The sequence below is a fragment of the Thalia democratica genome, unplaced genomic scaffold, assembly GCF_965202585.1.
Source record: "Thalia democratica unplaced genomic scaffold, ktThaDemo2.hap1.1 HAP1_SCAFFOLD_600, whole genome shotgun sequence".
Lineage (NCBI taxonomy): Eukaryota > Metazoa > Chordata > Thaliacea > Salpida > Salpidae > Thalia > Thalia democratica.
Window position 1 is genome coordinate 43052 of NW_028139615.1, and position 13781 is coordinate 56832.

The 13781-nt window shown below is 25.2% G+C and overlaps 1 protein-coding gene across 1 annotated transcript; it reads right to left on the reverse strand.

The window, feature by feature from the left end:
• Positions 1-774: 774 nt before the first annotated feature.
• LOC145846747 (far upstream element-binding protein 1-like) lies at positions 775-1323 on the reverse strand. The gene has a single exon (XM_082953367.1). The coding sequence runs from the start codon at positions 1321-1323 to the stop codon at positions 775-777; it is 549 nt and encodes a 182-aa protein (XP_082809493.1).
• Positions 1324-13781: the final 12458 nt, after the last annotated feature.

Sequence of the window (13781 nt, forward strand, 5' to 3'; positions counted from 1 at the left end):
ATTAATTAATAACTTCCGATTAGTCTATTTAAGTTTTTCTTGTTCATAACAGTATCTGAAATAGTTTAAAACAAGTTTTAAGTATAAAAAAATATTTTTAAAAATACATATATAACTGTATAAAACCAAGACTATCCTTGGATAACTAAGAAAATTTACTCGAATTTAAATTAGTTTATTTATAAAAAAAAATTTTACTCTAATAAAATCGTACAACAATAGTACTTAGTTTCATTTTGGTTACGATTTTTATAACAAAATGGTTTAGATTAGCGAACATTGTTGACTCAAGCTTGATTTAATATATTGAAATGTCAATTATAAGCAAGAACTTTGTTAACAGAAGAGTTATTACTATCAAGAATACAAGATTAAATTGTTCTAAAGAGGTAAAATACTTCATTTGTTGAAAATTATACGGTAAATTAAAAAGTTCAACTTAATCTATGTAACTCTTGCTTGTTCATTACAGCATCTTAATTAGTTTATAATAAAAGTTTTTTGTAAAATGTTCGACTTTAAACATATATATGTATCATAAATTTAAGGAATCTAGTTTACATCATAAAAATATTTTGTAGTTACTTCCTTGATACCGGACTACTAAGATACTATATAGTTTAAATAAGTCAACTGTAGAAAACTACCTGAATTTATTATTCGATGAAAACAGATAACAGAACAATAAACTAATTAACAGAAACATCTAACAGCAACAGTTATTCACTAAGTTCAGGGATTAGCTGGAATCTTGTTGATGTCGTCAAGCGTTCGTTATCCTTCGTTTCTCCTTTCCGCAACATGATCCACTATCTTTTGGATCATCTTTTGACACTCTGTGACCTGCTCGCGCGTCCCAGTGATGTTAAAAACGGTGAAACCGCCGTTCATGTCCGCCGAGACCGTTGCTCCGGACCTCGAACTGATGTCTGTGATCCTACCCTGTCCACGGCCGACGATGAATCCTGCCAAGCTGGTCGGCACCTTTTGCTGCTCGGTGATGATGTTTCGCCATTGGTTGTTCCGAGCTGGTACCATCTTGTCATCCTCATCTTCTTCGGTGGTTTCGGCCTTCAGACGCTCCACCAATTCGTTGAATATCCTCTTGCCCCCTTCAATCCGCTCCTGAGTTCTTCCCACTATGACGATATCCCTCCAGTCATTTCCTACGGTGGACGGCCTTATTTCGTAAACGCATTTGGATTCTTTCATCGCTTTCGCCATCTCTCTACGATAAGGCCCTTCTAAAAGTCCAATTACGCCATCGGGAACCGTGATGGTTTCTTTCAGACTTGGGGTTCTGGTTGTTTCGTTAGTTTGCATTTCGACGTGGATTAGTTTTAAAAGATCTAAAATATGTATTTTGATTTCTAAGAAACTCAAAAATAAATAATGGCTACAAGCTTACTATAAAATTAAAAGCTTTTACAATTTGCAATTATAAAGATATATTAGCTAAAGTGAAATCAGTTTTTGAAAATAAAATTAACAAGTTTAAGGTTAATCTTAATAAAATTGCTTATATTACATTCAATTTTTATCTAAATTTTCCATTAGAGAAGTTTCCATCTTGAGAAGTTTAACAGCTTTTTACATTATTAAGACGTTTCAAATTATCTCTTTTAACTTTAACTTTAAGTACACTTTTTCTCTAAATTATAGCTAAAAATCCTTGTAGTTTTTTATTTTATTTTCATACAAATTAATAGTTTTACAGTATTAAGAAAAATAAATTCATACAAATAGTGTTCATTTTGTTTCGTACTAATTATCAAAGTTCTCAAGCAACTAGTTAAAAAATACTACAAACTAATTAAAATATATGATTTTGTTACCTAAAAAGCATAATAGAGTGTTTTAAAGGTAAACGTTTTTTACTGTTAAAAATAAGCTTTTTTATCATAGGTCTCAATTATTTCGTTTCTTCTAAACTTGATAACAAATAAAATAATGACAAAGTGTAAGTATATTTTAAAGTATATATTTTGATATAGATTACGAGTTTTACCAAAACTGTTTTGGAAATTAGTGAGCTTAAATTTTACTTTTACCCAATTCGATTCTAATATTTTGAATAAAGATATCATTAAAAAGTTAACAGCCATATACAGTAAAAAAATCAGGTGAACCATGTATATTTAAAGTTATGTGTAAGACAAATTAGAAATAAAAATGGAGTTTTTGATAAACACCAATGTTATATTACTATATTTTTACTGTAATTTAATGGATTTTAATCAAAAACTTAAATCTTAAAAAGACTGTACATAAGCTAAAAACAATCATCACATCATGAAAAACAAGTTTGTGATCAAAAATTGGTAGAGTTTATTACTGATTGTTTTTAAACAAAAGTCAAATAATTTTTACATTTCAGCCCTGAGATAGTTTTATTAAAAGTACTAAGTCAAAAACTATTATTTAGGGTTGCAATCAAAAGCAATTAAAGTTTAATTGCTATGAAGATCAATAATTTTAAAATTAAACTATACATTTAGTATGTAAATGATAAAATTCTGGTAAATTTATTGCTCTTTGTGTTATAAGAGGCTTTATAGAATACCATTCAAATTTTTTTTTTTTTCGTTTTATTCAGAGTTGTTAATTTTTGTGTTTAACTTAAAAACATATAAAACATTTAGATTTTTCTTAGTATACAGGTATATATAGTTTTAAATTTTCAGTTTTATTTTCACACTAGTCTTTTTACGAAATCAAGTTACTATTGATAGTTTATGTTTATTTTTGAACTTACTATACAATGCATATAAAATCTTATTTAGTTTTTATATAGTACTTAAGTAAAATAAGTTAAAAATAAACTATGGTTAGTCTGATACAATTAACGTTTATGTTTAATACAAAATTTAATACCCAGAAATTAGATAAGTAACTAAATATTTTTTAGGGTTTGAAAAAGCTGTAACAATTGTTGAAAACTTGTTTATAAATATTTGTTCTAAAATAAATTTTTTAGGGTTTGAAAAAGCTGTAACAATTGTTGAAAACTTGTTTATAAATATTTGTTCTAAAATAAACTTGAATTTTTTTTGTTTTACTTTTATATAAATACCTATTTAATAAAACGAAAGTATAAATATATCAGTAGTTATTTTGTAAATTTTTATAAAATCATTAATTTATTGAAAAAAAAAAAAACTTTTTATAAAAATATATGTACTACGCTAACAAAATTAATCCATAAAGTTGTAGAGACGTTAACAAAAACATTTTTTTTTCTCTGAAAAAAAAAACTGAACGAGATTTATGCTTTAAATAGATATATAATTGGTTTTTATATAGGATTAAGATAACTATAACTATTAATTTTTATATCTTAAAATATTCTGTTTACGTAGTACTTTTTTAAAGAAGAATTAAGCGGAGTAAATTATTCTTAACTTTTTGTGAATATATAGTCTAAATAAGCTATTAAGTTTTTTTTAGTTTGATATAGTTGTTTAATGATCATTTAGCTTTTGAAACAGTTGTTTTTCTTATGTAAAGTATTTTAAAAGCAAAATTTACCTTTGAAGTACTTTTTGGATATATAGCAAAAAAAAAATTATTTGAATTCAAATTAAATTAATTTTTTTCATTATGTTTTTTTACTTTTTGTTTTCATAGTTTGCTATTAGTGAACTATTAAATAAATTTTACTATATTTCTTAATTGTGTATATTAGAAGCAAAGTCTGATTAAACTATGATGTCTAGTTTTTACTTCTATTGCGAATAATTTTGACTTTTTGAAAATTATTAGATGTTTTAAATAAACATTCTTTTTTTCATTATGTATTACTATTACCTGTAGTTTGTTTTAAATATTTTTTTACTAAGCATGAATAAACTTTATATTTTATTTTGTTATTTATATTAAAATGTTGTTTACCTGTTCTATATAATTTAATTTTATAATATATTAATAACTTTGTTGATGTTTTCCTAGTTACTATCAAAACAATTTATTTTAATATAAAAGTTGTTGTATAATAATAAACAGTTAAGTATTAATTTTATGTTCGTTACTTTACATTTTTCCAAGTAAAAAACTTTAATTGAATTTTAATTAAAAAAGTTGGCTAAAATTGTTAAAAAATGGTTAACTTTGAAATAAATAAAAGTTTACATTTCAAATTTACCTAGTATTTTTTATATTGTAAAGTTTTTTTAGTTGTAATACTAAAAGTAATGTTTTTATACAGTTTTAAACAAAAATTTCAAGTTAAGGGATTTTTTTTTGAAATGAGTAAATTTTACGCACCACCTAACATAAATACCACGCTACGCCACTGGTTGTAACTATTAAAATATTTATTACTAAATCTTAACTAAACTAGGATATATATTCTTTTTAGTTGTACTATTTTATGCACTTAGTAAAACTTTACTATTGATCACTTGGCTTTACTACAAAGCTATAGACATGGTAATTAATTAAAATAAAATAAATATAGCGCATAAAACAAAACATGTAAAAGGTCACTTGTTATGAGAGAAATTACAATAAAACTTACTTATAACAGTTTTTAGAATTAAAACTAGATGATTTTTACATTTACATAAAAATAATCTTATACTCCTTTTAATTTTATTTGTATACGCATAATAAAATAACTTTAACTTTATAAAGTTAACTTTAATAACATTTCAGCACAACTACACAATAATCTAATTCTTAAGTAAACTTGCTTATCAAGTTATACTTACTTTTAAAACGTAAAATAAGTTAAGAAATCATTTTAACAAGTACTAAATAATTAATTCAATTCATAATTAAGTATTTGTTTACATTTAACAAATGGTGTAATGACCATATTAAAATTTGTTCCTCAGGCCTTTTAAAAAATTATGGTTTTTGTGCTGTAATGGATTTCTTCTTTTGAACAAAAATTTACAAAATATAAAAAAAAAGGTTTATTAAAAAATGTTTAAGTTACTACAAACTTTTTTTTATTTGACCTTTGCCCACATAAATATAAACTTGTATTGCATTGTATTAAAGGTATATTAATGGATTTTTTGAGTAGGAATGAAACTTCATGCCATAGGAATTTGAGGAATTGAATTTTTTACTTATTTAAAGGTATAAAAGGAGGGGTGTTAAGACACCTAAACTATATACAATAAACCTAATTTGTGCAATATTGAAAAAAATTTAAGCTTTTACTTTTTGAATTTTTTAGAATTTAAAAATGCATAACTAAACGATAGTGCAAGATATATTCAATGCTAGAAGTTTCAAGTAAGTATACAAGTTTAATTTTTATATTTTTAACATACATGCCCTGATACTTTAATGTTATCAAGTATCTGAATCAGACATGCGGAAAAGCAATGTTTACAAATATTGAAAGGTTCATAAACCTTTAATAGTAATAAAATTGAAAAAAATTCATAATATCTCTACAGTTACGGATTTTAGTGATTTAAGCAGCTATTTTTTAATTTTAACCTATGTCGACAGTTCACCTACTTTTTTATTTAAAAATACTAAGCTTTTAAATAGTGGCAGCTAGAGTATACCTAATGATACATAACAACAACTTGTAGAATTTATAATAATAATTTATTAAACGAGCTTAAAACATCTGCTCTTGTATAACCTCTGAGGCCAACAGCATTTGGACTCAGAGGCTACAAGAGAGTTCTTCTGTACCGATCAAAAAAACTTGCTCAATTCTGCAAAACCGTAATTTAGTAGCTCCATCACCTTTTCTTGGTTGTTGTAAGCCGCGATGACCAGGAAACATACTAAGGCGGTGAAAACGACATGGAGCAAGACTCCAAAGAGGAACTTCAGAAACTTGAAGGTGATCCGCAGTTTGAACTTAAGATCCCGGTAGGTTATCCACAACAGGAACTTCAGAACTTGGAAGGTGATCCACACCAGGAGTTTCAGAATCTGAAAGATGATCTTCACTGGGAAGAAGCAGAGGAACAAGGACATTTGAAACATTGCTATATTTTGTTTTAATAGAAATTCGACTTCATGTAAAGTGTCTTGTAAAGCGTCCATTGTAAAATGTTTAGAATGCTTTTGAAAATTAAAATAAAGTTATTTAAATGATGAATACGTAAAACAAATAATGTGTTCAAACTAAATATACTCGGAGTTTAATAATAAACCAGTTAAAGATTTTGAAGAAATAATTAGAGTAGTCTGATTTTTAAAATTATTTTTTTTTATATAGTTTTTTCAATATAAACCTCATAAATACTTAAGATAATTTTGTTAAGTCTGAGTTATTGAAATAACTAAAAAAGCATGGTACTTAAAAATTGTAAAAATTTTGTAACTCATTACTTAAAGATTTTACAAGTAACAATGCTCCAGGGAACTTCTGTTTTATTTTTTAGAGTTCAACATATTAAAAATTCAAAAAAAAAAAATGTTCATAATTGAGCAATAAAATTACAAACAACTATATTTTTTTTAATTAGCAAATATATGAGTAAAAAGTAATAGTAAAAAATTTGATAAATGATAATTTTAATGAAATTGGTATCAGATTATATTAAAACTAGTTTGTGCTTACTTTTAGGCAGATCTTTTGAATTAAAGTTATTCTTATTTTTTCAATTCTAAGTTGTACCATTTTCACTTGAAAATAATAAAATTATTTTACTTTTATAAGTTTTTAGGTATTACTGTAATGACGCCTTCTTTTTTTAATTTGGAACTCAAGTAAGTTTTTTATTTAAATTTTGAGCTAAATAGACAACCAGACTTAAAAAAAAAAGTTAACTATTCAATGTTGCTGGTCTAACCCCGTATATTACAAAACTGTATAAAAAATACAAGACCTAATTGTATAGATAATGCTTATATGTAACTACAATAAATTTGTTATATAAAAATTAAAGTTATTAATTTTTAGAGCACTGGAATCAGTATTTTAATTTATATATAATTGGCAATAAAGTATAACACAGTAAAATACTAGCGGGATCTTCTTTGTAACCAAAGTTTGAAGTTCTATATGACTAAAATAAAATCATATTTGCTGCACAATGCACAAAAAATGTTTTTCAAAACGTATTTTTTTAATTAACAAGGAATATATTAAACAACAAATTTGTGTAAATTTGGCTGAAACATAAAAAAATCTAAACAAAAATAGCAACATAGTTAGAATTAAATTGTGAGAATGATTGAAACAAGAAACAGCTTTAGAAAAAAAATATGAAACATTAAATCGACTCAACTTAACAGTTCTAACAAAAATTAACCTTATTTTTTCAAAAGTCTAAATTCTAAAAAAAATATACAAGCATGAGTGATTTAAAATAATTGAAAACTATTAAAATATTGACAAACAAACCTAAGTCAATCACACGAATATGTATTTACTAGTATAGTTTCATGCACACAGTAAAAACTACTGTTGATCACTTTTCTTTACTATCAAAGCTATAGACACGGTAAATAATTATAATTATGTTAGTGATTACTTTTTTTAGTACTTTGTATCAGGGTTGCCACTCGTTAAAAAATTTTTTTCAGGTTTTCCAATTATCTTCCAGGTTTTTTAAAGTACACATTTTTTGGTTTATTTTAAGTTTAAAGTTAAGTTCAGGGTAAGAAAACTGTGTAAAATAGTATAAAAAACAATAAAAGATTCTGTCAAACTACTTTAGTTTTTTTTATAACAAAAAAAAATTGATAATGACAAAAATGTTAATCTATGCAATAGGCTTTTTTTTTTAAATTAAATTATATACTTAACATGTTAAAATTGTTAAAAATTCCAGGTTTTTTTAGATTTTTAATTTAAAGTTCCAGGTTTTGTTAAGTATTTCTCAAACTCCAGGTTTTTCAGCCTAAATCGCCAAGTTTCATGTTTTTAACAGGTTTTCAGGTAAAGTGGCAACCCTGTATGTATGTATTATATATATATATATATATATATATATATATATATATATAATTTTATAATATTTTATAGGGCTCAATTTTCATGAGATAAAACATGTAATAAAATGTAAAAAACCAATTTATTTATTACAGCTCTTAAAACTAAAAAAAGATGATATTTGCACTATTAACTAGTAATCGCTAACTTTGTTTTATATTTACTTCAACCGGGTAAGGTAAGAAAGTATATTAAATGATCAAAAATGTCATGAGTATTCATTAACTACTTTATAACCCTGAATTTATTAAAACCTTAAATGAAAACTTTTTACCAAGGGAAAACTATTAGTACCTGAAGTTTATTTTTCTTATATTTGTTAAAAGAAAAGACTTGTATATGCTTCTACATTTAATTTTAAAACAAACATAACTTTATAATTAAAAAATATTAAATATGTAAATACTAAACTGTATTCATTTTATTAGGTTATTGAAGAATGTGTGCTAAGATATGACAGAAAAATTCCTGTTTAACAAATTTTATAATATGCTTAATATAATGAGTTACTGAGTACTGTATATACTAAATCTATTTAAGATTAGAAAAAAACTGCCATGATAGTTATAAAAAATTAAAATCTAAAAATTTATAAAGATTTCTTCTGAGTATATTAAAAGTAAGTAATATCTTTATAATATTGAGTTACTCAACACTGTATTAACTAAATCTCATACAAGGTTAAAAAAATGTGTTCTGAGATTTAAAATAAATTTAAAATATCTTGAGTTAAAAAACAATACCCTCCTGAGTTTAAAAAATATTATATCCCTTTTATACTAAGCTACTTAGTACACTATAAAATATACTAAGAATCATTTAAGATTATAAAAAATGTTTTGAGATTAAATAAAATGTATTTAAATTAAAAGAAAAAGTTTTTTTGTGTTTTTTTAATAACTTCCTGAGTTTAAAAAAATATATACTTTGCTTATTTTTTGCTTACTCATTACTGTATATACTAAATCTATTCAAAATTAGAAAACAAATTATCCAGAGATTAAAAACAAAATTTTCTGAGGTAAAAATGATATATAATATATTTATTATACTGAGCTACTCAGTACTGTATTTACCAAATATCATTTAAGATTTAAAAAAAGTGTCCTTAGATTCAAAAATTTTTTTTATTACTCTGAGTTTTTTTATAAAAAAAACCCTCCTTAATCTAAAAGTAACTCTTTATAACTCAGTTTTGTATACTAAATATCATTTAAGATAAGAAAAATATGTGTACTGAGTTTAAAAAAAACCCTGAATTTGTTTTTATATTTCTTAATTTAATCTAAACTATAATGTCTTTAATATACTAAGTTACTTTGTACTGTTTATACCAAGTCTCATTCAAGATTAGAAAATAAAAACTCGTGAGAATTAAGAATATTTATAATATCCTTGATAAACTAAGTACAGGATTACTAAATGTTTTTGCCTAATTTTATCCAGGTTTTCAAGTATCCTTCAGGTTTTTAAAAGTACACGTTTTTGGGTCTATTTTTAGTTTTAAGTTGAGTTTAAGCTAAGAAACTGTCTTAAATAGTATAAATACATTACATAGATACGGTAAAGCTACTTTAAATGTGTGTTTAAGAATATAAAAAAGTTATAGTGGCAAAATTTTTTAATCTTTTTGATAGATTTTTTGTGTCAAGTCAAAATTTTACTATTGAACATATTAAAATTATTAAAAATTCCAGGTTTTTCCACATTTTTTAGTGATTATTGTTCAAAATTCCTAGTTTCCTCAGTTTTTTTTTTTCAATTTCTAAAAATTTCAGGTTTTTGGGCAACCCTGTAAGTAACTCAGTACTGCATATACTGACTCTACTGTAAATTAGAATAAACCATGACCAGAGATAAATGAAAATCTAAATACGAGAATTTTATTTTTTAGTTTGTATATCTTTACAATACTGAGCTACTCAGTACTGTATAAATTAATCTCTTTCAAGATAAAAAACAATATTTAATTTTTGACATTAGAAAAAATTTAAATTATCTTATATACTGAGTAACTATGAAGTTTTCAAATATTTTAATGTATTGTAAGTATTTTAAATTTGTGGCAACTCTGTTTAACTTTATGAGTTCTTTACACTAACTGTGTAAAACTGGCTATGACTAATAAAATTTATTATTATTATTCAAATGTTCTAATTCGCCTGTTATATTTTAAGATAATATCACAGAATATTTTGATGCACATATACTTTTAAAAACTGCTTTGAAATTTTGACTGATACTTATGTCTAAGACTTAGGTTCACAGTTTTTATGTTTATTAGATAATCATTTAATTTCTTTCAAGATTTAACTAGTATTTTTTGCAAAAATTTTGTCGTATAGATTAAAGTTTATCAAAGTGTGCAGTTGCCAGATTCTTATGATAACATCGCCACACAATTACTTGAGCATTAAGTTTCAACGCCAAACAAACATTTATTCAGTGTTCGGAACCCTTTGGTTCTGGCAACTATACCTAAATGTATAGATGCCAGTTTTCTATCAGGAAACACTTCAATTGTTACATTTTCGGTACACATTAATGTCGTTACTGCTCCCCGACATGCTTTAAGAAAATTTCAGTACTTTGTACTTAAGCCCGTTTGGTTAAGATCACAACAGCGGTTTCTCGCGACTATTCCTGCCTGATGAGTCCTAATTAGGACGAAATCGGTCGTAGGATTGTCTCGGATGCTGTTGTTGTAGATCTTGCGGTGAAGTTCATTGTTATTTAAATAAATGAGCAAAAAAAAATTACCAGTTGTTAGCAAGTTTAAGTTGACTTATTTTTAGATATATCAAGCAGGAGGGTTATTACTTTTACAGGTTAATTATATTTTTTGTTCAACTTTATCTAAGTTTATGTTTTTTGTTATACTTTGAAAAAAAACCATTATTAGGCATCATTATTCAAGTTTAAAAATTCAACAGGTTCTTTATGGAAGATACTATTTATAATAGTAAAAAAAATGTATTTGATCTTTATATTCGTCGAAGTTTTTCAAGCAAATACTCAAAGAGTTTTGTTGTATAGCATTCATTTAGTATTATACTTTTTATTATAAAAAACTTGATTTTTTTTGAAAGTAAGTTTACAGTTTATCTATATAAAACTATAGATTCATTTTTAATAATAAAGTAAAGCACTCACTGAATTATCTTACGAAATACTAATCTAAAATTATAGATACTTAAGTCTGTTTGACTACAAGCTGTGGTGTTCGACTCGATAACCGAGAAGATCATTTGTTCACCAGGTCCTTAGACCAAACTTATTGAGCGCTTTTTTCCATCGTTAAATAAAAATAAATAAAAATAAAACTACAAAAAATCCTTGCACTATCAAAATGTTTTCGTTTTGTATTATCTAAAGTTCTTAACTACCTAACTGTTTTATACATAGTAAGTTATTAATATAACTTTACAAAATATTTAATGATTAATTAATATCAAAGAGTGATCTTACTGTGAAATATTTGTATTTATTTACCAAATGTATCTAGTTTTATTTTTGGGAGAAAACCGTTAAAAGTCACATTATATTTTTTAAGAATGGTTGAAATGAAATGAGTTTTCATTGTAGGACAAACATTGTTTAAAAATTACATATCACAGTACATTTTTAAGCTAATAAGTACTTTTATTGAAAAAATCAGCAAAAGAAAATGAACAAATTAAGATTGTTTAGAACCTTTTAAAGTTGCGACAAAATGTATTTTTACTACTTATTTAACATATTAACTAGTAAAACCATTAAACTAAACACTTGTCTATTTTTTCAGCGAAATATGGTGTAGATATGTTTCATTGCAAAATTCAGATCTGCTGACGTCAGAACTTGGTTCAGCCAACGGGCCAATGACAGCAGGCGAAGCAAAAAAAACAGCCCGTGAGATAATTTCTGGCTAAGTACAAATTTAAAAAAAAAGAAATCAATTTAAAATTAAAATTAAGCTATTAGTTACTACTCTTTAGTAGCACTTACTCTATCACTGCATAGTTTTACGACGAATTTTGTTTCTTTTTTCATATTAATGACGACAATTATTTAGAAAAAACAGTGGCTTGCCAGTATTTTTTAAAGAAAAATCTTTGCGCGAATTATAAAGTCGATTTGACCCTTGAGCTAGATAATTTAGTTAAATAAGAATTTATCACATGATGCAATTATATATGAACGTTTTATTTTTGGTAAGTCTTTCGGATAGACAAAAGAAAAAATTTAAATATTTTGTTTCTAAATTTTGTTTAATAGAAAGCAGTGACATGTTTCAAAACTAATGTTTTATTCGGATTACTTTTACTTGCTACCAACAACTTTTTTCTAAAAAGCAAGTATATTGCATAATTTATGAAAAATTTTATGCATGCCGCTTGTTTAGTTAAAAGTATTTTGATCTAAATTTAAGAAGTTTTAAACCAAAATTATTTGTGTTGATATGTAACACTTCAACAGTGTTCTTCTCAGTCGAAAGCGGTTTTCTTTCTTTTTTTTCTCTCAAACTATTCCAGCCACTTAAATTCAGTAAAGCGCTTGTTTGATTAGTTAGTTTTTAGCGTCTTAGTTGATAACACGTCTATTTCTTGTAAGTGTTGTGTTCGCATCGTACACTTGTACGATGGCGACTCTTTTATATGAACTTTTTAATTAAAGTAGTTTGTTTGTACAGTTTGTTATATTGTAGTTAAATAACTTAGCTAAGTCAATTCTAAACATTTAAGTAACCGTCACCGATATTGTTATAATGCGTTAAGTCAGTTAATATCCAGGTCCGCATAAACCTTAGTAACAACTAACATCGGTCGATCGGTAAATGGTAACCCTGGATATATGAGTACCCACATTAATTAAGTCCGTAACATCTTCTTTTTAAATTTCTACGTTTTGTAGATGGTGACCCAAAATTAGTTTAAATTTTATTAAGACTTTAAACATGTCTTATAGTATTATGGACACAGAATATTCTAGGCCTAGTAGCAGCCAACTCGTTAGGAACTGGAATTAAGTTAAACAAAATAAATATAAGTTATTAACTTCTGATTGTCCCGAGTATCGTCGTCCCGAACGGGTAGCCTACATACTTTACAGTAGAGCTAACCATTTTATTAAATAAAAAGTTTTACTTCACTTTAGTAAGTTTATAAAACCATGATAAAACAAACTATATTGAATGACCTTAAACTGCCTTAAGTTTTTTTGCCTACGGAAAAATTTAATTATATTCAATGTTTATTTTTCTTCTTAATTATAAAACAAAAATTTTTCGTATATGCTTCTTCTTTTAATGTTGAATTGGAAAATATAATCACAAAATATTTAAACTGTAAAAACATTAAACTTAAGTTAAGTAAGTTTAAAATAATGTTCCTGAGATTAAAAACAAAACTAAATTTATCTTGAGTTTTTTTAAAAATAACAGTTGAAGGTTTTAAAAATTATATTATTTTTATTATACTGAGTTACTTTGAAATGTTCAAGTATTTTAATGTACTATGAGTATCCTGAGTTTGTGGCAGCCCTCAAAAACTTTTAAAGTTCTCTTTACACTAGTTGTGTTAAACTGGTCATGACTGGTGAATATTTGATTTTAAACATAAGTCATGAATACTAATTTGGCTCAAAATTTTTTTTAAAGACAGCATCACAGAATTTTTTTGATGCACATAAAAATTAAAAATCGTTATTGGAATCTTGATTAACATACTTGACTAAATTTACAGTTTTTAAAATTGCCAGCCAAACTTTTAATTTCTAGCAACGTGTTAAGAATATCTTAACTTGTAAATGTTTTACATAATTTTTTCATACAGATTAGTCTACACAAAGGAGTGATATTGCCATATTCTTATGATAAAATCACCGA

Bases quoted from the DNA above. Each gene is read 5' to 3' on its own strand.
- LOC145846747 (XM_082953367.1), bottom strand. From the start codon at position 1,323: ATGCAAACTAACGAAACAACCAGAACCCCAAGTCTGAAAGAAACCATC.